The sequence below is a fragment of the Magnusiomyces paraingens genome (genome assembly GCF_902498895.1).
Source record: "Magnusiomyces paraingens strain CBS 517.90 genome assembly, contig: contig1, whole genome shotgun sequence".
Taxonomy (NCBI): Eukaryota; Fungi; Ascomycota; class Dipodascomycetes; order Dipodascales; family Dipodascaceae; genus Magnusiomyces; species Magnusiomyces paraingens.
The window spans coordinates 5,135,153-5,158,814 of record NW_022474067.1 but is presented as its reverse complement, the minus strand read 5'-3'; the positions used below and the strand labels follow the sequence as shown (position 1 = coordinate 5,158,814).

At 33.3% G+C, this 23,662-nt stretch overlaps 6 protein-coding genes across 6 annotated transcripts; 3 read left to right on the top strand and 3 right to left on the bottom strand.

Annotated features, from left to right (window-relative positions):
* Positions 1–3,421: 3,421 nt before the first annotated feature.
* Positions 3,422–4,257, bottom strand: SAPINGB_P001569 (uncharacterized protein; the record flags this gene model as incomplete). The annotated part of the gene is made up of 3 exons (XM_031996290.1): positions 3,422–3,559; positions 3,742–4,025; positions 4,086–4,257. 3 exons carry the CDS (start codon positions 4,255–4,257, stop codon positions 3,422–3,424), a joined length of 594 nt encoding a protein of 197 aa, XP_031852181.1.
* Positions 4,258–8,086: 3,829 nt separating this feature from the next.
* On the top strand, positions 8,087–8,488 carry SAPINGB_P001568 (uncharacterized protein; the record flags this gene model as incomplete). The annotated part of the gene is made up of 1 exon (XM_031996289.1): positions 8,087–8,488. One exon carries the CDS (start codon positions 8,087–8,089, stop codon positions 8,486–8,488), a length of 402 nt encoding a protein of 133 aa, XP_031852180.1.
* Positions 8,489–11,400: 2,912 nt separating this feature from the next.
* SAPINGB_P001567 (uncharacterized protein) lies at positions 11,401–12,864 on the top strand (the record flags this gene model as incomplete). Its single annotated transcript, XM_031996288.1, has 2 exons — positions 11,401–11,403; positions 11,491–12,864. The coding sequence occupies 2 exons, from the start codon at positions 11,401–11,403 to the stop codon at positions 12,862–12,864; spliced, it is 1,377 nt and encodes a 458-aa protein (XP_031852179.1).
* A 1,830-nt stretch (positions 12,865–14,694) lies between these two features.
* Positions 14,695–16,107, bottom strand: SAPINGB_P001566 (uncharacterized protein; the record flags this gene model as incomplete). The annotated part of the gene is made up of 1 exon (XM_031996287.1): positions 14,695–16,107. One exon carries the CDS (start codon positions 16,105–16,107, stop codon positions 14,695–14,697), a length of 1,413 nt encoding a protein of 470 aa, XP_031852178.1.
* A 903-nt stretch (positions 16,108–17,010) lies between these two features.
* On the bottom strand, positions 17,011–17,709 carry SAPINGB_P001565 (uncharacterized protein; the record flags this gene model as incomplete). The annotated part of the gene is made up of 1 exon (XM_031996286.1): positions 17,011–17,709. One exon carries the CDS (start codon positions 17,707–17,709, stop codon positions 17,011–17,013), a length of 699 nt encoding a protein of 232 aa, XP_031852177.1.
* Positions 17,710–19,067: 1,358 nt separating this feature from the next.
* Positions 19,068–23,132, top strand: SAPINGB_P001564 (uncharacterized protein; the record flags this gene model as incomplete). The annotated part of the gene is made up of 2 exons (XM_031996285.1): positions 19,068–20,600; positions 20,658–23,132. The coding sequence occupies 2 exons, from the start codon at positions 19,068–19,070 to the stop codon at positions 23,130–23,132; spliced, it is 4,008 nt and encodes a 1,335-aa protein (XP_031852176.1).
* Positions 23,133–23,662: the final 530 nt, after the last annotated feature.

The window sequence follows — 23,662 nt, the reverse complement described above, 5'->3', positions numbered from 1 at the left end:
TTATTGATTATTTGAGTAAATTACTGTTAACCATTGAATTTAAATTTTATTTTATTACAACTTATAATGTTTGTTTGTTTTTTTGCTTGCTTTTATTCAAGGGTTATAGAATTATATAACATTAGAATATGTACTATCCTTCTTGCCCATACTCTATATCTTTTCATTTTTATAATAATCTTTTAATTCTGGCTTCGACATTGCATCTTCAACAGCCCGAAAATAAGTCCTGATGCCAGCTTACGAGGAACAGGAGGCAAAAAAAAAACCAAACCTTCCCAACTTATCTCCACTAGTTTTTGTCAACGCTATAATTGTATTCCTTAAGTCCTCCAAACAAAGATGAAGCTTACAATTTCTTGCAAGCCTATTAAACTGTTTAAGAGAGTCGACATGTCCATCTCTGGAAATATCCATTTCAATCCTTTTCTTTCTTCTTCTAGCAAAGGAGACCCAACCAAAATCTGACGAACTGTTTCCAGTTCTCCAAATTTGCATTTGTAACTATCCTTTTCAATTCCAAACCTTTTAACTGCTTATAATGGAAATTCTGGTACATAATTTTTGTAGAGAAATGTTTTAATATATTTTGATAGATTGGATCATAATATAAATTAACCCTAACATGTTATTAATCTTATTCATATTGACATATTGGCTACTAATAATTCTATTTTTTGTCTGTTTGACAGGTTCAAGTTTCAAACAACATTAATTAATTTTGACTACTTCGAGCTTTATTCAAATATTTTCAATACCATTCAAGAAGGGAAATAAAAAAAAAAGAGAAATTGAAATTAAGGAGCGCCCTATTTTTTCTTTGCAGTTATTTTGTAATTTTGATGATCAATTCCACTAAAGATAAATATCTGGTCATTTATGATCATTGTATCAAATATGTTCCAGACAAAAACTTTTCTTAGAATTTTTTAGAAAGAACTGATCATGTGTCAATTAAAAAAGTTAATTGCAAATGTTTCTAGGGGAATATTTAATGAAAAAAACTATTTGAAAAACATCAAGTTGCATAAAAAAATTCAAATTCTTAAGGGAAAAAAAAGATCATTTAGTTAGAAGACTAGATGTTGCTGTTAGAAGTGTGCTGGACGTGGAGCTTAGTATACCATTTTGGGTAGGAATTTTCTAAAAAAATATAAGGATAAAGAATTGTTTTAATTTATTATAATAATATATTATTATTAATTATATATAATTAAATATTTAATATTTTATATTTTATATTTTATTCATTCATTCATGAATGAAATGATATCATTTCAATATTCTTCCAAAAACATCATTTTCATTTTTGCGGATTGACGAACTTCTACACCAGTTAAGCTCAGGGCACGCTAAACAAAAAAGATCATTTCCATTTTATTTTGATAATGTTATCAAGTCAAGTTATAAATATAATGATTTTGATTATTTATGTCTTATTACTTAACTTGTGCAACTTCTCGAGTTGCTCTCTCTACCTAAATTTTCAGAAAAATCTATTGGAAATACTTGAGAAGAAATGCTAGATTTTGAACTTATTTTGAGGAAGTTTATTTAAAGGATACTAAAAACCTATTGTTTATAACTTTAGCAATACATTCACTGCATCATATGGTTAATGACATTTGAGAAGTAGGTTCACTTATAGCGATATGGTGCTTTGCTACTGAACGGGCTTGCCATTTATTAATATTCAAAATAAATCCAGGAAAGACTCCTTTTTTTAATATCATTGTCCATAAAAAGTATCCCTTGGTCAGTGGGTTTGAGGAAGATGTAGACGCTATTGAGCAACCCAAAGTCTGAGGATGAGAAAAGCAGACGTACTAAGTCAGCTAAAAAATCATTAAACTTGTCATTGAAAAGAAGAGCTTTAAATTAATATCTGGTGGATCTTCTGGCTGTATTGGAGTCACAACCAAATGTAATGAAAAAAAAAAAAAATTTAATTTAATAATAATTTTTATCAGATAATAAAAGTCCTTTTAGATAGATGGGAAATTCATTTGGAGTTGCAAATGGTTTTTCTGAGCACTGACAAAGCGTAAAATAGAAGTAGATTTTTTAAGTTGAGAAACCATATATTGGTGTGGTATCACTGATAACCTTGACATTACTCATAAAAGAGTGTTGAGGTTATTTTGTTGACGAAATAAAAAGTGAGATTTCTTGATGGTTGTCAATGTTGAAAAAAAAAAAAAAGTAATTTTCGACGTTTTGTTGATTTAACTAAAGTGATAAAAAAGGTGGTGTTGCTGTTGTGTTGATGATAATAAAGTTAAATTTGGTCGTTGTTTTAAATTTTAAGGAAAAAAAAAAAAGATTTTAATCAATTTTGTTAACTTTAAGAAAGCTGAGAAATTTTTTTGATGTTGTTGTTTTTCCTAATTTTTTAACACAATGGAAATTTGTCGTTGTTTTGAAAAATGTCATGAAAGAGATTTCGACGTTTTGTGACTTTAAATTTTTTCCAAACTTTTTTCTTTCATCTCAACATTAAGATTAAAGAGATTTCGACTACATTTTTACGTAAAGAAGAGGTGACGTCCAAAACGTACTTTCACCTTTCATCCCTCTGGTGGACATTACAATATCCACAAAATAACACGAAAATTTAAAAAAATTGGATTTACCACGATATCCAGTTTATTTTAAATTTTATTATTTTTTTAAAAAAAAAATTTAGCGAGTAAGAACATATTCATTTGCTTCAAAGTCAACGATGTCTTTTGTTGTCCTTGATACCTATAAATTTTAAATCTACCCAACATTTTGAAAAGAATCACTTGTAACAAGGATTCTCTATTATTCTAAACTTAAGAAATATTTCTTCAAGTGTGGATGGACTCTTTTCTTGTTAAACTGATTTCATTAATCCTTTTACCTGCTTAAACTCAACCTTATTTATTAATAAAAAAAAGATTTGCTCCCTTATTTGATTCTACGACAGAAACGGGTATATTTAAGGTACAGTGGCCACAAGAATTGTACTGCTTGGCGCGCCATCATCAATCAATGAGAGAAAGGAATTTCAGCACCCATCATATTCTAATCAAAAACATCAGGCGAACCAACAAATAAGTTAAGCAACACTATTACCGCGATAATGATCTAATACTATTATCATTTGGCTAAAGATATTATTTCAATTATATCAACTATTGAAGAATAAATATAACAATGCATCATTGATAGTTTCCCGAACATCTCAAATCATTATCCATCATTATTAAATCTTCTACAATTAATTTAGATTTGTAAAATAGTGTTAATACACACCCACATTACCAAAAAGATTTTTACCACATTACTTTCAAGACAGATTTTTTTATCAAATTTAATTCAATTAGTAGGTAACTTGAGGTATAGGTTCCTTATTCTTTAGATATATATATATATATATATATATATATATACTTAATTAATATCTTGTATACCAGCCGTTTGCATCTACTACAGCTTGAAGTCTTCGGGGCTTTGATAAGACTAGCTTATTTATGAGGTCCTGATGGAAATCCTCCCAGACTTCCACAGCTGCTTCACATAACTTATTTAATGACTGATTATTTTTTGGTAATAGTGATAGTTGCGGAAATCTTTTACAGATCTTTTCCTTAAGCAGTTTCCATATATTCTCAATTGGATAAAGATCAGGTGAATTAGGCGGCCATAAAGACGATTGAGAAGAAAAGGATATAGCACCCCAGAACATCTGAGAATAGTAATGTAAATAAAACATACTTTGGGGCAAAACCCCCACTCCTGCTTTTCATTATCACCATGAGCAATTGTAGACTCATCACTTAAAATCCAACGCTTCCAAAAGCTTTCTGGCTCATCTTTATACATTCTCCCAAATTTGAGGCGTTTTTCCGCTATCTGTGGAGTTAGTAATGGCTGTCGGAGGGCGCATTGATGATGGATGCCTTCATGCTTGAGCCATTGTAAAATAGTATGTTCAGAGACATTTAAACCAACGGCAACAATATGATCTTGTGTCTTAATGAAAGGATATTTTCTAACGACTAAGAAAATGGCCCTTTTATCCCTATTGGAAAGCTTTTGTGGTCGTCCTCACCTAGCACAACTGGAGGTATTTTGTTGGTTAGGGTAGCATCGAATGATGACAGAAACAGAGCCTAGTGACACTCCCTCCTCAAATGCGATATGCCACTGGGAAATTCTCATTTCGTACTTCATATGAATTTTGGCTCTCTTAAGAGCACTATATTCAATCCTGGAAGTCACTGGAGTCATTGGTGTTGAGAAAATAGGAATTCAAGATGAAGTGGTTGTCGCTTTGAAAGTAAAAAAATATGATGTTGTAACAAAAGTGGGGTTTGCACATTGTTACTTTATGGGGACCCACTGTATCATTATTTACAAGAATATCATTTTTGTCTCAACATTTTGATATGTATTTGCAAGCTAAACACTCTTTTATTTTATTTATTTCCCAAAAAATATCCTAAATAATAAATTAAGATTGTTACTGAATTATCCTATTTTATACTTAGTACCACACTGTTCATCTTGAAACACACTAATTTGAAATTTTGTGATATTCATATATACGAAAATATATACAGCATTAAAAGTAGTCTTTGTAACTGCACAAAATTTATTGCTTGCATAGTCAACAGAAACCCCATTTTAGCCCAAAATCCAAACGGCGAGCACAAAGGCAAATCATGGTCAATCTTTAAAATTAATACAGTCTGAAAAGTCGCTACCTATTTTTTCTATTGTATACAGTTTCCTGTTTGTGTGTTCTTTGTCTGGACTATCAATAAATCCCAAGGCCAATCTTTTAATAATGAACTTGGTCTTAACTTATCATGTTCTGTTTTTCCCTCATAGTCAAATGTGTGTCACACTCTGGTGTGTCACGGAAAACAAAAAATTGGAAATTAGCGTAGGTTTTGTAAGTTAATATTAAGCCATGATGTAATAAGGGTTGTAACATTTTTTAAAGCCATCCATGAAAGAGTTTTCTTTTATTAAAGAAAAGGGTTTGCGTTTTTTTAGGAGACACCAAGTTTCATGATGATGTTTGGTCTTTCATGAAAAATAACAACCATAATGTTAATAGTTAAGGATGAAAGTAGTTATAGAGACTTCTATACTCATTTTAACATAGACAGCAAAGTATTTTGCTTAACTTCTCAGGATTTGGCGAGTTACAAAGGTTACAAAATCACTGACAATTACTGAAATTTAACAAGGATCTTTTCTTTGAGAAAACTATTTTTCTAACCGTTATTTTTTATATTAGAAAACATTTTGTAGAAATGCATATATATGCTACTTTAAGTTACTTATTAAAATTCTGACAATTTTTTGATCGGTTCCCTTTTAGGAAGAAGATAATTAGATTAATTATGTATTACGTAATAGTTTCTGTGTGTTTAGTAGAATGGAGAATCCAAAATTCTACTAAACACACTTGAGAGACCCACAACACCTGAACAAAATGGGGGGGAAATAGACTGAAAATTTTTGAAAATTTTTAAAAAATTTGAAAAAATTTGAAAAAAATGTTAGAAATCATTAAAAATTTTTAATAAAAATTATAAGATATTAGACATACCATATTTTTTGATTGCAAGTTTTATTTTGTTGGAATATATGGATAAGAGTTCGGTCCATTACCATACTAATACCTGATTATATCACGAGTACAATTACCCCTAAGTAAGTCACAGTAACATCACCAAAATGTTTTAATATCCACTGAAATTAAAAAAGATAATCTTATAAGATTATCTTCTTAAAAAAATCAATTAATTTTTTTTTAAAAAATGGCTTGTATTTCGCTTTGACTTTTTGAACCTGTAAATATAGACCATAATTTTCAGCTTGCAAAAAAAACAAACCTCAAATTTCATTTGTTATATCCCATTATTGATGGTATAAAAAACAGGACATTTTTTAAATATTTTGAAACTATGATCAAAATTGAGTTCACAAATGACTTGAAAGTAATATTCAATGTAACAGTAATCATTTTTTGAGCGCTCAGAAAAATGTTGCTCGCTATCAGCTTGGTTAAATGTTGAGGGACCAAGCTTTCGATTTGACTTTTGATTTTAAGTTTATTTACAACTTTTTCAAAATAATTAATTAGATTTTTTAAATTTACAAAACTTGAATCCTGTGATGCAGGTTATATTACCAAAAGTGAATGGGTAGTTGTCTCTGTTAAGGATTTTTATAAGGACACCAAAATCAAGTATTTAAAGTACAAGAAGCTAAGCCCCCAAAGAGACTCTATGAAATATAACTCTGTTTTGTTTTTGGAATGTACAAATACTCTTTTCATAATCTATTTTTGCTTTTAAAAGTAAGCAACTCTCTTGGTACCAGTTCAATAGAATTGCAGAGGATTTAACTATTGGAAATTGTTTAGTCGAAAATCAGCTTCATGAAAATTTTTCCCGTCAAAAGCTACATTCAAAAAGGTTTCAATTGCAATTTTTATCTTTTAAACAACAATATTGCATTAATATTGAATCATTAGAAGTATCCTTTGAATAAACCTGTTAATGTTTACATTGAGAAAGGTGATTTCAATAATCATATTGCACATATCTATATAAAAAATTATATCATTTGGTATTTTTTAAAATATTCTAAGAAATTTGTTGTTTGTAAATTGTACATCTTTTAGTTCATTTAATGCTTGAAAATGTTGATTGAAAATCTTCATTTATATAAATGAAGATTTTCCAAATTCATTCTCAAAGCCTGATCAGGCCATCATGAAGGCGAGAAAAACACCATATATGGTGTTTTGATTATGTAATCCACTGTAGCAGAAAAAAGTTTGGGTGGAAGGTCCAAAATTTTTCCCGCATTTTGGGTGATAAATTTATTTTACTAACAAATTTAGTATGGTAATTTTTTAACAGTGTAGTAATTGATTAAATTAAATTAAATGAGTAGCATGTTTTTGGTTATGATGAAATTCATTTTTCAAAAACCATTATTTATATTTGTGAACCTCGTGATATTAACTGGTATAATAAGATTTATAAAGAAATCTTAAATGAAGAAGCAAAAACTGCCCCAGATCGCAACAAATTCACTAAACAGGGTTTAAGCCGAATTTCAGCTATATTATTTTTAGGGTCAATGGTACCTGATATGTCATTCCCTCCTGATGATTTCATGCATTTATCGTATGCAAACGTTGGAAGTAAAATTATAAATACTATTATTTATGGTAAAGACGGCTCTTATAAGTTTAAATCAAAAACAGAGGATTCTATGGTCAAGTTTATAGAAAGTCTAAATACATTAGACTACTCATTCCTTCAAAGATAGTTTGATATAAAGGCTATAAAAGGAGGATTTAAAACTTTAAATTCTGTAAAGTTTAAAGCAAAGCAAGTCAAACAACTTCTTTCTATTTTGTTTGGAATTGTTATAAAGTCTCAATATGAAATTGAGTGTCTTGAATACCTGGTTCTTGTCACAAAAATGGCCCATCTTTTGAGATTACTTTCCTTGCCAAGATTTTCAGCAAATCTACTGAAAATGTTAGAACTTGGAATTGATCCTTTTCTTAATTTTTTTTTTGAGAATCGTTATTTAAAAGATATTGAAAATATACCCTTTGCACACATTGCCTTTGCACACATTGCGGCATATGGCCCAGGTGATTCAAGAAGTTGGTCCAGTTAGAGCGACATGGTGTTTCGCAACTGAAAGATCTTGCAGTATATTGAGAACTCAAATAAAATACGGGAGAGCTGCTCATCTTACTCTTTCCAATTGTTACATTTATCAATCAATACTTAACAGTCTTTCCGGATCAGTATGTGAATTTTTCAATAGGTGCCAAGTTGCCTAGGAACCTCAAAGCTAAGCCACAAACTGAGCTATAAACAACAAGGCAAATTAAAGTGATTGAAATGATCATGGAATATCTTGAAAAAGATGAGCAAACTCTAGCAGCTTGTAATGGATCCCATAATATTAAGGCTAAGTTTTACAATATGATTTTTTTTAAAGAGACCTTTCTGCGTACATCAATAAGTATGAATGAATGGATCAAAATAAAAAAAACTCTTTTAGTCATGTAATGATTGAAGATATTGTTGAAATTGACTCTTTGGGTCTAGGAATTCTCTACAAGTTTGCTGTGGTAAAGGAATTTCAAATTGGTGTTGTGATGCCTCGCAATTACAAACTGCAATTTTTTGGAAGCACTGATGGTAGTGGCTATTCGATTGTTGGTTATTATATTGACAATAAAGGCTTTGTTCGTGAGCCTTTAAAAAATTTTTCATCACTCTCTCGTGTTATCAAATTTAGAGATGTTATATGCCCAGTTTGGACCATTAATGACGGAGAGCTATTGACATTTGTAGATCCATCATTTTTGGAAGAATACAAGAGAAGCGATGGTACGATAGCCAGAATTAAAGAATATGATGATGAGGAGGATTTCAATCATGATTGTAAGCAGTATATGAATATTTAATTGGTATAAATTTTATACTTGAAATTATTTATAAATTTTATACTTGAAATTATTTATAAATTTTATTTACTATTTTGAAATGTCTGTGTGGGGGTTTCTAAAGGAAAAGAAAGTCTTCTAAGAAACCGTTTTATTGAATTTGTGAAGTGGAGAATTAAATTACGTTTTCCCAATTTTTAAAAAATATTAAGGAGACTTGTTTAGTTGATATCAAAAAGCTGAAGAGATATTTAGTACTTTCTTAAATATTTGAAATATTTGAAATGGACGTTTTTTTAAACGTTGAGAAAAGAGTAAAATTATTAATTGGGCTTTAACCTTGTTTTGGCTTTATTTAATATGAAAACATTCCACCCATCACTGCTTTCTTTTAGTTAAGAAAGCAGTGATGGGTGGAATGTTTTCTAAAAATTCAGAAAGTCATATACTTTAATGTTATTTTCTGATTATTAATGTCATCCACCAAAATATGTATTTGTTTAAAATTATAAAACCTAAAACGAGAGGGGTTTCTGTCATAAAAACACCAAAACCGGAAGAAAAAGGTAGAGCCAGCTCGTTTTTTTGTTTACTGTGTGTCACTAAATTTGAACCCTTAAAAACTTTTTCAATGTTTTCAATGTTTTCAATGTTTTCAATGTTTTCAATGTTTTCAATGTTTTCAATGTTTTCAATGTTTTCAATGTTTTACTTTTTACAATTCACCGACATGAATCACAGGAATTCACACATTTTCGAATTAGTGTGTTTCAAGATAACCAGGGTCCTTGTATTTCCAATTAATAACCAACAAAAATAAAAAATAAATTAATCTATAATTTTAAATTTAAATCCATATTTTATACACATCTATATTTAAGGAACAAAAGCTATTATATTTATTGACTACGAGGACCTTCCGACTCTCTGAGTTTGGGACTTCCAACATAACTTTACCTCACCCAAAATATGAGCACTTTCAAATTTAAACCTTTGTATGAATACTATTGCCAAGTCATATTATTTTTATACCTAGTACAAAAAATTTAGTATGGGAAATTTAGCTGGGAAAGAGTGTTAAAAAGTTCAGTTTGTGGGTTCATCAAAGCTATCCCTTTTGATCCTTCTATAAGAAATTGATAAACTTTCCAGATTTTGTAGTATCAAAAGCCGTTTAAAAATTTGCAAAATGGAAATTTTTATTTATTTTTTAGATTAACTATATATTTTTTTTTTTTTTTTTTTTTTTCAATGCATAGTAAAAAAACATAAGCTGTCAAAACTTTGCTTTTACAAGAGAGATCAATTTAATAATAAATTAAATTGAGGGTTAGGAATAAGTCATGGTATTGTTAGAAATGGTGATAATATCAGGATGTATCAAAGAAGTGAGTATGTCATCTAAAAAGCAACTATATGTAGTTCATTACAAAAAAAAAGAGCAATTGTAGCGAACTAATTAGTTACTAATAAGGTTATGGATTCGATTCCCAGTGGCAATAAGACAAGCCACAACAAGTTTCGGTAGGTAACTTCTGATCTACCTTAATCTCGGTTGGGGTTTTCATCAAACATGTCAACATTATCCTTCCAATAAAAGCTTGTGGAACATATTGAATGAATAAAAAACTATGAGTCGAAATGCCCATGAAAAGAAAGACGCCATAACCTTGACAGTCTACATACTTAAATGAAATAACTAGGAGAGTAGCACGGTAAATTTAATGAATAAATGAAATTTAAACATATAATAACATAAAAAAAAAAAAAAAAAAAAAAAACAGAATTGGAACAACCTTTCGGCATCAATATGAACTCTACCTTCAACTTTCAAATACTTGACCCTTTCAGAGACTGTAGCTAAATTGTTCGATACGAAGGTTCAACATGAATTTCTTAAACATATAAGCTTAAGTTACGAAGAAATACTTTCAAGCTTAATTCAAAGTGAAAATATATATATATATAATTGAGCTTGAATAAATTGCTATGTTTGACTTGGATTTAATGTAAAAGTTATATTATAAGAATTATAAACAGTGATTAGCCACTAACAATAATTATAATATGCTTATTTCATAGGCCACCATAAAAAAGTCAGCTTTAAAAACGTGGCGGTTAACCCTTGTAACTTGAAATAACCATGCACCACTTAATAAATAAAAATTACATAATCAAAAAAATCAAAAAAATCAAAAAAATCAAAAAAATGAAAAAATTTTTTTTTCACCAAGAGCACTAAGGCTAAACAAAGTCAAAAGTGACCTAAAAGAATTTATCTATTATCAAGAGTAATGAGTCAAAAAAAAAAAAAAAAAAATTAAATAAATCAAAAAGAATCCATTATTAAAATTTCTAAAATATACTAAGGATAACACATTATATTTGGTTCATCTAGTCAATAATAATGACTAGATCAGGTTAATTGAAGAATATTCTCATGTAGTCTAGAAAAGCGATTGATAGTGATTCTAGAGAACACCAAGGTGGCAATAACGCTAAAAAAAAAAAGAAAAAAAAAAAAAAAATAGGTTACTATGGATTCAGTCAGACAGACACGTAACACTAACTGTTCTCCTAACAAAAAAAAAATCATGACTGATTCTGAGTAGAAGAAACTATTAGGGTACCAATGCTGAGTTATTCATCGTGACTCATAATACCATGAAAACCACTCAAAACGGAAATTGTAGAGGCCGGGTAATGCCAATTTCTAAATCCTTCCGTATTAAAGATTAAGTTATATGGAGGGTAACTTCATATCAACAAATAGCTGAAAAAAAAAAAAAAATTTTAGCAAAAAATTTGCACCAAGAAATATAGATATAAAAAGGAAGATATCCGTCAGACTAGAATTTTTTTTCTTCTTCTCCTCGTCACCTCACACCTGAAATTAAAGCATTTCTATCTGAGTAATTAAATAAATAGTCAAAATGGTGCGTTATTATTATTATCATTGTCTTGTCAAAAAAAATTTTTTTTTTTTTTTTTTTTTTCCCCACCCATTAACTAACTCTCTATAGGGCAAGGAAAAACTTCACGTCAACCTCGTTGTTATCGGCCACGTCGATTCCGGCAAGTCTACCACCACTGGTCACCTTATCTTCAAGTGCGGTGGTATCGACAAGAGAACCATTGAGAAGTTTGAGAAGGAGGCTGCCGAGCTCGGTAAGGGTTCCTTCAAGTACGCTTGGGTTCTTGACAAGCTTAAAGCTGAGCGTGAACGTGGTATCACCATTGACATTGCTCTCTGGAAGTTTGAGACTCCTAAGTACTATGTTACCGTCATTGATGCCCCCGGCCACCGTGATTTCATCAAGAACATGATTACTGGTACCTCCCAGGCTGACTGCGCCATTCTCATCATTGCTGCCGGTGTTGGTGAGTTCGAGGCTGGTATCTCCAAGGATGGTCAGACCAAGGAGCACGTTCTTCTTGCCTTCACCCTCGGTGTTAGACAGCTCATTGTTGCCGTTAACAAGATGGACTCCATCAAGTGGGACCAGTCTCGTTTCAACGACATTGTCTCCGAGGCTAGAAAGTTCACCAAGAAGGTCGGTTACAACCCCGACTCTGTTCCTTTCATCCCCATTTCTGGCTGGAACGGTGACAACATGATTGAGCCTACCGCCAACGCCCCCTGGTACAAGGGCTGGACCAAGAAGACCAAGGCCGGTGAGGTCACTGGTAAGACCCTCCTCGAGGCCATTGACGCTATTGAGCCCCCTACCAGACCCACCGACAAGCCCCTCCGTCTCCCTCTCCAGGACGTCTACAAGATTGGCGGTATCGGTACCGTGCCCGTTGGCCGTGTCGAGACTGGTGTCATCAAGCCCGGTATGGTTGTTACCTTTGCCCCCGCTAACGTCACCACCGAAGTCAAGTCTGTCGAAATGCACCACGAACAGCTCGCTGAGGGTCTCCCCGGTGACAATGTCGGCTTCAACGTTAAGAACGTCTCCGTCAAGGATATCAGACGTGGTAACGTCGCCGGTGACTCTAAGAATGACCCCCCCAAGGGCTGCGCTTCTTTCAATGCTCAGGTTATTGTCCTTAACCACCCCGGCCAGATCTCTAACGGTTACGCCCCAGTTCTTGACTGCCACACTGCCCACATTGCCTGCAAGTTCGACACCATTCTCCAAAAGATTGACAAGCGTAACGGTAAGGTCCTCGAAGAGAACCCCAAGTTTGTCAAGTCTGGTGACGCTGCCATTGTCAAGCTTGTTCCCTCTAAGCCTATGTGTGTTGAAGCTTACCAAGAATACCCCCCTCTTGGAAGATTTGCTGTCCGCGATATGAGGCAAACAGTCGCTGTTGGAATTATAAAAAGTGTGGAGAAGGTTGATGGCACTGGTAAGGTCACCAAGTCTGCTGCTAAGGCTGCTAAGAAGTAAATTTAGTTTTTTCATAGTCATTTGAGTAGTTCAATGTTTGATTAAATGTGAATTTAAAGTTATAAAATTTTTTATTTTGAAAATTACGTAATCTAATTTTGGGTTTATTTTTTATTGTACTACTACTAAAACTCAAATACACTATAACTAACTTTTGGTTTTCTGACTAATCAATTTATTTTTATACAGAAATAACAGGTTAGGGTTTGGAATAGTACACTAAAAATATAGTGAAAAATTTCCTTAACAATATTGTTATTAAATTGGTTGTTCCCTTTTACTGTTGTTTACTCTAATCGACTATTAGCTAACACAGAATTCCATTTAGAGCCCGCGTAAATTTTCTTCTTCTTTACATTTCACACAAAAAAAAAAATAGTTTCTGACTGAAAGATGACTAATCACCTTTTTTTTTCTCTTTTTCAACTGAATATAAACTGTACATTTTTTTCAAAAAATGTCAACACCAATACTAACATCATTCTTAAATAACTTTGATGACTTTAATTCCTCCTTATCTTAGCTTTCTTTTTTTTGTATACAATTACGAATAGCAGTAATACCAAATTGCGAATAGCAGTTACGAATAGCAGTTATGAATAACAGTAGCACGGGTAGATAGCAGTAACACTTAATTGCAAATAGCAGTAATATTTAATTACAAATAGTAGTAACACTTAATTGCAAATTATATAGTAGCACGGGTAATCGACTTGTATAAATATAATAGTAATACAACATATTGTTGAAGTGTCCATTTTAAGAAGATATCCTTTTCAAAATCATTTTTTGGTCTTTTTCTACAAAAGGTTACTAGCCCAAAATGTTTTTTTTTTTTTTTTTTCAGCTATATTTTTAAATGGAATTTTTTTTTAAAGAACAATATTTAAACGTTGAAACATTTGGGAATGTATATTTTTTCTAATTTTAAATTAACCTCGTGGTCACCCATATCTACAGGGGGGTAACCAAAAGTGTGGATTAAAATCACCACTTTTGCTACATCATATTTTTTACTTTCAACGCAACAACCACTTCATCTTGAATTCCTAGTTTCTCAACAACAATGGCTCCAGTGACTTCCAGAGTTGAATATAGTCCTGCTAAGAGGACTGGAATTTATTTGAAGTACCAAATGGAAATTTCCCAGCGGCGTATCGCATTTGAAGAAGGAGTGTCACCAGGGTCAGTGAAGCTAGTCTTATCAATGCCCCAAAGACTTCAAGCTGCAGTAGATGCAAACGGCTGGTATACAAAATACTAGAGAAGTATATATATCTCTAATTACATACGAATTGAATTAAATTTGGTAAAAAAAAAACCGTCTTGAAAGTAATGTGGTGAAAAACGAAAATTTTTGGTGATGTGGATGTGAGATGTTAATTTTGTCCCCACCCCTCCACTGTGATACACATAATTGGCAACAACATTGAGATTAACAAAACACTTAATTGCCAATAGCAGTAGCAAGGGTTACATGTAACTTTGTATAATTAAAGCAAGGTTATTTTTTATTAATTTTTTACATAATATTTTCTTTATATAATAATAAGCAAATTCTTTTTATTTATTTATTTATTTTTTTTGTATAAGCTAGTAATAAAGATATAAGCAATAATTTATTTTTTTGGATTTTTTTAATTTTTCAAATTTTTTTTTTTAATTTTGTGGTATAAGCAAGTGATAAAGATATAAGCAATAAATTTTTTTTTTTCAATTTTTTAATTTTTCAATTTTTTTTTAATTTTTCAAATTTTTTTTTTTTAATTTTGTGGTATAAGCAAGTGACAATAAAAGCAATTTCACATTTTTTTTTTTTCAGCTTTAAACTTAACGAATAGGAGCCATTGGATTGAGTTCTTTAGGAATATGATCAATCATGTGGAGGTCTCGGTCTTCGGTGTTTTCCAATATAGCAGAAGCCTGTTTATAAAGCTCATTTTCAGTTAAAGTCCCCTTCAAGAGATTGCAGTCAGTACAGCAAGCAACGCAATTCCCAGCAACATAACCAATCTTGGAGTCTAAACGATCAATTCCATTTTTGTGTAGCCTTGTATTATTTCGGTTACAATAATAGCACTGAAGAGCCACGATTGAGGTATGCTGGATATAGGTCAACTCAAAATCCAGTTTGCGGTCTTTGGCGTTGGACTTGCAATCAGTGTATTTTGAACCCGTTGTGTTCCGATACACGTTCCTGCAAACATCTTTATCAAGTGGCTCAAGGATACCCTTTAATCTTAACAAAAAGGTTTTAGGATCCAATGACCTTTTCATAGTATTGCATTTTGTACAACAAGCCACCACGTTATCAACATTGTAACCTTTGTGACTATCCAGTCTATCTATCGAAATCAACTCCTCGTCTACCTTGTAATTACAATAAAAGCAAGGTGACTCCATCAATACTGTTGCTGCTTCTAAAGTGAGATCAAAATCCAGATCCCGTGCTTTGGCATTATTGACAATCATGGCGTATCTAGTCTTTGGTTGGGTTTTCCTTCTTCTTGTGTCATTTCCTCTAATGCGATCCTTATTAACTCGGTAGTATTCCCTATCCCTAACATTGATTCGTTCCTTATTGTTTTGGTGATACTCTCTTCGTAAGTCACGGTTATGCTCTGGATTTTCTGCATGCTTCCTTCTTCGATTAGCATTATACTGCTGGAGCCTTTCCGGGGTGCGGTACTTCTTGTTCCTTTCATTTGCTTCAACCGGGTTTTCTGCATACCTTTCTCTGCGTCTTTCGTTGATTTCCTCAATATTGTTGTGGTAGCTAGTCTTATTTCTGATAGCCTTTGCTTCCCTCTGTAGGTTACACTGGGTGTTTTCGACATTTGATTTTGGATCGATAAAATGGCACAACTCATGGAAAGCTTTGCATGATTGACAATATTTGATTAGCTTCCCATCGTATTCTAATTCTTTAGATGGGTGGTCTTTAGATGAGTAGTCCGACATTTTAAAATTAGGAGGTAACTTCCTAGAATCCAAATCAATCTTAGGTGCTCTTTCCTCTCCTGTTCTTTTCAATTGAGGTTTTGTGTTACCCAAAGTTTTGTTTAATCTGTGTTTCCTATTTCTTTCCGCCTCAACATCTCGACACTCTTTACATTTCAAAGCCAATCGGATCTTTTTAGGAGCGATTTCGAATTCGCAAAGATCTTTATTGCAACGGCACCCTTTGCAAAAGGCAGTATCATTATTGTGGTCAACAATGAGGCCAGTTGGGATGTCGTACATTTTAAACTTGGCTAAGAAAAAAAAAGATAGCAAACAGGATTTAGATGAAAAAAAAAATAAAAAAGAAAAATAGACAGAGAGGGAAAGAAAGAAAGGAAAAAAAGGAGAAATTGGTTAGAATTTATACTTGTTAGAATTTTTTTCTTAAATATAAGAGTTTGTCAAAAATCTCATCTTGTTAAAAATCTCATCACTTTTATTAAGTCAAACCTTTGATAAAGCCACCACCATAAAATACACTTGAAGCCAAAAAAAATAAAAACAAATAAAAATTTAATTTATCTTTAATAAGAGTCATTTTTTTGTTTCTGCTTTGATTAAATACTTTAATGGCTTTCTATTTGGACTTTGTTAAAATAATCAAGAACATGATAGTATTTTTTGCCCTTACAATCTTTAATTATTTGACTGGAACAATGATACACCTCACTTTTTTTCTTTCTAAATACTTTTATACTCAATTTTTTTTTCTTTACTCTGAATTTATCTTAAACATGTGAAATTTGCTCAGTGTCAGTACAAGACTATATTAAACGTACTATTCATATTAACATATTCAAATAATTCAACTTCATATCAGAATGGATGTTTTTTTTTTATTGTATCTTGTTGATATCTTCAAAGGTTTTCAATTAAGTATGATTGTGTCAATGACAAGTTTTTCATAATAAGCAAGGTTTTATTTTTATTTTTTTCTTTTTCAACTATATATATCTTATATCATACTTATAACTTTTTTTTTTTTGTCATTTATTTAATAAGCTAAAAACATTTTTTCTGCCGTGATATGAAAAAGTTTCATAGTCACAGGAAACACATATTTAAAATTCAAAAACATTTTAAACGAGTAATATTTTATTAAGCAAGACACGGTGCCATCAATCGTGTAATCTCCATAGCAGTCTAGTTATTTTTTCCCTGAGCATTTTCACGCTCCTTAACTCTTTGGCGATACTTTTGGTGCAAGGCACGGTTATGCTCTGGATTTTCTGCATGCTTCCTTCTTCGATTAGCATTATACTGCTGGAGCCTTTCCGGGGTGCGGTACTTCTTGTTCCTTTCATTTGCTTCAACCGGGTTTTCTGCATACCTTTCTCTGCGTCTTTCGCTGATTTCCTCAATATTGTTGTGGTAATTAGCCTTACCTCTGGTGGCATGGGAATTCCGCTGTAGGTTACACTGGGCGTACTCGACATTTGATTTTGGATCGATAAAATGGCACAACTCATGGAAAGCTGTGCACGATTGACAATATTTGATTAGCTTCCCATCGTATTCTAATTCTTTAGATGAGTGGTCTTTAGATGAGTAGTCCGACATTTTAAAATTAGGAGGTAACTTCCTAGAATCCAAATCAATCTTAGGTGCTCTTTCCTCTCCTGTTCTTTTCAATCGAGGTTTTGTGTTACCCAAAGTTTTGTTTAATCTGTGTTTCCTATTTCTTTCCGCCTCAACATCTCGACACTCTTTACATTTCAAAGCCAATCGGATCTTTTTAGGAGCGATTTCGAATTCGCAAAGATCTTTATTGCAACGGCACCCTTTGCAGAATGCAGTATCATTATTGTGGTCAACAATGAGTCCAGTCGGGATGTCGTACATTTTAAACTTGGTTAAGAAAGAAAAAAAATAGCAAACAGGATTTAGATGAAAAAAAAAATAAAAAAGAAAAATAGACAGAGAGGGAAAGAAAGAAAGGAAAAAAAAGGAGAAATTGGTTAGAATTTATACTTGTTAGAATTTTTTTCTTAAATATAAGAGTTTGTCAAAAATCTCATCTTGTTAAAAATCTCATCACTTTAATTAAGTAACTCTGTGAGACCTCAAACGTTTGATAAAGCCACCACCATAAAATACACTTGAAGCAAAAAAAAAAAATAAAAACAAATAAAATTTTAAATTTATCTTTAATAAGAGTCATTTTTTGTTTCTGCTTTGATTAAATACTTTAATGGCTTTCTATTTGGATTTGTTTTAAATAATCAAGAACATGATAGTATTTTTTGCCCTTATAATATTTAATTATTTGACTGGAACAATGAAAAACCTCACTTTTTTTTAATTTTTATTTATTTATTTATTTTTTTGAAATAATAAGATCACATGGCATTACTAATATTTGTTCTTGTGGAGATATTCAAATATTATGATTGATATCTAGTTGAAATATATCTTTTATAATCTAAAAAATTTTAACTTAATTGTTTTTTTTTAACATTAATGTGGTGAATATTCCCCATAATAAAACAAACTTATTATAATAAGTTTTTTATTACCTTAAGGTAATTAACAGAAGATTAATGAGTGTTATGGGGTAGATCACCTAATTAAAGCTTTGAAGGTATTATTACTACACAACACATTTTCAATAATAACAATATTGTTAGTATAATATTAAAAAAAAAAAAAAAAAAAGAAATTTCTTATTTAAATTAATTCCATCTTTAAAAATTTAGCCCACATAATAGTTTTAGTGATTGAGGATTTATATAAGAATTTTAAATTGTACATTGTAATCACAATAACATATCGGATTAAATAAATCTTCATTAGTCAAAGCTTTTGTTATTGTAACAAAGGTGTTACATAGCCATTTGTTACAAATAATCCGAAGAAATATTAGTTACCCTACATTAGCCGAATGGTTGCATACCAGCCACGACAGTTGATTTTTGTTTTTATTTTTTAATTTTTAATTTTTAATTTTTAATTTTTTTAATTTTTAATTTTTTTATTTTTTTCAACCATCAAAACTGACTTGCCTTTAATTCAAATCGTCCAACTTTGGGACTTTAAAATTTTTTTTTTCTCTTTCCTTCTACCTCCTGATGGAGAAAATTACGCGTCATTTTTAGCAGGAAATAAGGGGATTCACCCCTATTATAATCTACCGCGAACTTTTTTAATTTTTTTAATTTTTTTAATTTTTTTAATTTTTTTTTTTTTTTTTTTTTTCAACAATGGACGAACAAAAATGGTCTAATGGCGAATACTCTCGACAAGGATTTCAATCTACGGGCCGTTACAATAAAAACAAATCATCATACAATAATCATAAGAAAGACGCCGATCATCATTCTTCTCAGATAGATAACGATTTTTCCTCAAACACAAATACAAAGTCAAATTCATATACCTCAAACAAGTTCAACTCCAATACCAATTTTCCCCAAAGTGCCAGCCACGAAAGCGACCGGCTTCATACTACCAACAAACCTGGCCGTGATAACAATTTTCAAGGTCACAAGTCCAACAATTTTCAGTCAAAGCATCACGGCACTTGGCGGGGTGGATTCCATGGAAACAATAACCGTCGTGGTGGTGGCCGGAGACCGAGCTTTAATGACGGGGGGAATAGCCACTTTAATGATTCTCGGCCATATTATAACAACACCAATAACAATAATAATGGCAATGATTTCAACAGGAAGCGGCCATTTTATAAAAATAAAAACTCGGATGGTGGTGCATCTTCTGGACAGTTCCCTCAACGGCCAAATTCTCAATTTTCGAAAAATAAATGGAAACGAAGAAACGAATACAATACATTTGCAGAAAATGATACCAAGAATTCATTCCCTCGGCGACAACAAAGCAACGAACCTAAGGAAACTGAGGACGAGCCCAAGGCTAAAAATTCTACCAGTGAAGTTAATGAGGACAAAACGACGCGATTACCCTCTTTGGGGTCGTCTCGAGTTCATGCTCTGCCGTTATTTCGACTAGAAGAACCAGCAACCCCTCTTTTCGACTTTAGCTCTGCCGATGAGGATACAGAGCAAACCACCAAAAAGTCTCCACGAAAAAGTTTTTCAGATCAAAGCAAAAAGAAGGCTGATAAAAAGCTCGCGTCACGGATCTATGGTGAAGATGATGAGCCTTACTGGGAAGCTAATGCGCCACCACCAAGGAAAAACAAGTATTGGTCCAAATTTAAATCTCGAGATGATGCCCCTCAGTATGAAAGTGAATCTGAGTCAGATTATGCTGATTCCATTTACGAGGCCGAGCCCAAGCTTCCAGGTCCTACAGGGCCTCCTGAGGCAGACTTGGAGGAAACACATGATGACATTTATTACCTTGACGAAGAGGAAACTGAAGAAGATCAATTAAAGGCCTTGAACCGTGAAAAGTTAGAGCTAGAAGATCCACCTCAGCGCCAGACCTTTTTAGGGGATATATCTACCCAACGTCATGTTTTTACAGAACAAAGTGTTCGAGTGCTTATGAAATTAATTCTTGAGTATGATCCTTTTAATAATGCAAACTGGAAGACTGTGCAGCGCATGTATTCCTGGTGGGCATACAACTACATGTCTACTGATCGACAATTCCCTGACGAGCATCTTTTAATTTCTCATGTTAACCATGTTTTTCGCGAGTTTGAAAACTACAAAAGAATGGTTGAGAAGAATGGTGAGGATCTGGTCGATACTTTGCCAATGAATTATACGCGTCTGACAGTCGGGTATATTGAAAAAGTTTACAATCTGGTAAGTTTTTGAAAAAAAAAAAAAAAAAAAAAAAAAAAACTAACATTTCATTTTTAGAAACGCAAGAAAAAGTCATTTGAAGATGATGGCCTTTTGCCTCAACAAAAGGAAGAAGATTTTAACAGTCAACCAGCATCCCCCTTTTTGAAAGAAGAAGAGAATCAAGACGTTTGCTTGGAGTTGAGTCCACAGCCTGAGGCTGTTTCATACAATATGGAACCTACATCTTCTTTGCAGTTTGACTATGAAAAGGGGTCTGTGGTTGTTTCACAAAACTACAAAACTGTTGATGATGATGATGATGATAATAATAATAATAATAGTTTTGAGATTGCGCGCCGAAACTACGAAGTAGCTCGCAGAGATTACCAAGAAGCACTTCAGGATTTTAGTCGGAGAGACTCAGATAGTAACCATGGATCACCTGTAAGCGCCTTTGTTGCGAGTCCTGGTGAATTGAAATCTATTGCCGGCCGTCGTCAAAGTCCAGCAAGTTCAGCAAGTCCAGATGAGTCTGGCAGTAACCAGGGGGTTTCTAGTCGCCATGATAGTCCAGCTTGTAGCCATGGAAAGCCTGAAGAAAATGCACAATCTGATGAAGCTGAATTTACGCAAGTTGACTTGCCTCATAAAAGCTTGGAAAGCCCACCAAAACCAGCTGGCTTGGAAAACAAGCAATCCCCCCTAGATCTTTTAACTAAATCACCAGTATTAGAATCTGCAAACCAGCCATTGTCCAAATCCACGACAAGTCCTAAACTGACCAATTTTTTTTCAAAGTCGCGTGCAAAAATCAAAGCCTTGACTCCTTCTTTTAAACAAGAATCATTGCCTGAGCACAAGGCACGACAGCCCTCTTTATCTCTATCACCTTCCCCCCCTCCAAAATCTTCAGCAGTTTTCAGGGAGGGGACTCCATCGCCGCCCAAGAGACAACAATCGATTAGTCCACCCAAGTTCAGTGTGCCACTATTCCGGAACCCGACTCCTCCTCCTACCATTAATACCTGTTTACCGGAAAGCCGGGAGGGCACGCAGCTACCCACTCCGACGGCGGACGATTTCCGCAAGGGTAGTAGTTCAGCCAAGTCGATGTTAATGATGATGAAGCGTCAGCGGCAGTCGAGATATAGTGAGGATGAGCGCAAGCCAATAGCACCTGAAGCCAATGGTATTTTGGATAGCACAGTGCAGCATGAAACAATTGACACGGACTATGATTTATTCCGGCGCGCGGCTACCCGTGGGTCTTTGGAGAGCATGACACGAGCCAAAAGGGATGATGGTGATAGTTATGATGCAAATCATAAGGCGATTGCAGCACCTGTTTCTACGTTACGAGTTTCTCCGACTCCATCATATGAGAACCGGATCAGTGATTCGGAGGAGGAGTATGATAGTACGAAGGGGTCTGTTTATTTACGCGAAAAGAGTCTTGAGATTCCATTTGATGAGCCGTCACAGTACCAGCATAGTGATGAGAAGATGGGATCTAGACAAGTATCAGATAATGAGATGGTGAGCGACTCTGAGGCATCTGAGGATGTTTTAATTAAAGAGGAATCACTGAGTGAGGGACCGGAGGAGGAGGAGGAGGAGGAGGAGGAGGATGAAGAGGATGAAGAGGAAGAAAATGAGGAGGGAGAAAATGAGGAGGGGCCGATAGATGAACATGTTTCAGAGGTCAACATTAAGGGAGAGCCACAGAGCGACTCTGGTTATATTAAGAAGGAGGGTGATATTGGGGGTAAAGTTGAAGATGAAGAAGAAGAAGAAGAAGAAGAAGAAGAAGAAGAAGAAGAAGAAGAAGAAGAAGAAGAAGAAGAAGATGATGATGACGGAGAAGAAGAAGAAGAAGAAGAAGAAGATGATGATGAAGGTGAAGAGGTAAGTGGTGATGAATCTGTTATGGAAGAAGAGAGTTCTGAAGGAGAAGAGATGTATGATGAAGTATTAGAAAGCAGGACAAGGAAAACGAGGAGAAAGAAGAGTCCAAGTGAACGAAAGGTAAAAGTCAAAGTAAAGACAAAGGCAAAGGCAAAGGCAAAGGCAAAAGCAGAGGCCAAGGCCAAGGCCATTCAGAAACGGCGGCATAGACGCGAGAGTAGCACTGAGGAATCTGAGAGTTCTGAGGAAGAAATACACAGGAACAGAGTGAAGCGAGCTCGGTACGGGTTGTCGAGTCCGTTGTGGTCGTCGACGTCTTCGTTACAACCAGGAGAACAGGAGAGGCAGTTATTTTCAGCACATGGGAAGCCGGAGATGTATGGGCTTTTGAGACAGTTGATGGGGGATCTACAGCATACGCTTTCACGGACGCAGCGGGACTCTGCGGCTGCGCAGCGGCAGTGGAGTCGGAGCAGTCGAGAGGCGAACCGATGTATTCAGCAGCTTGTTGAAGATTTTGGGAAGCAAAATCGGGCGAAGGATGTGCAAATCCAGGAGATGGTACGGCAATCTTTTGAAAGTAATCAACGGGTACTTGCACTTTGCGAGGGGGTTGTGAAACGAATGGAGCCGCGTACCGGGTGAAAGTCCGGAATGGGATAAGATGATATTAGTTTTTTTTTTTTTTTTTTTTTTTTTTTTCAATTTTTTCAAAAAATTTTTTTTTTATTTAATTTTAATTTTAATTTTAATTTATTTATTTATTTATTTATGAGATTTAATATATAAATAAATTTATTTACATTTTAAATATTTATAAATGTTTAAGAGGTCAATACGTGATAGAGTAGTGAAGTGACGACAGAACATTTGGACGAGAGAGTTTGTTGAATCTGGAAGATTTTTGGTTTAGAGTAGCAGTGCAGAATGGTTTAGTAGGATGTTGGAAATTTATAGATATTGACAGACATTTATAAATATTGATATAATATATATTCCGTATCTATATAAGATATTCATAGATATTCATAGATATTATCATAGATATTCTCGTAGATATCAACAGACCAAATGGGGAAGTATGCTGTGACAGTTTTTTTTATATTTTCTTATCTCAAAACACACAAGACACGCAGCAGCAACAACAACAGCGGCAGTAACAATAGAAAGTAGCA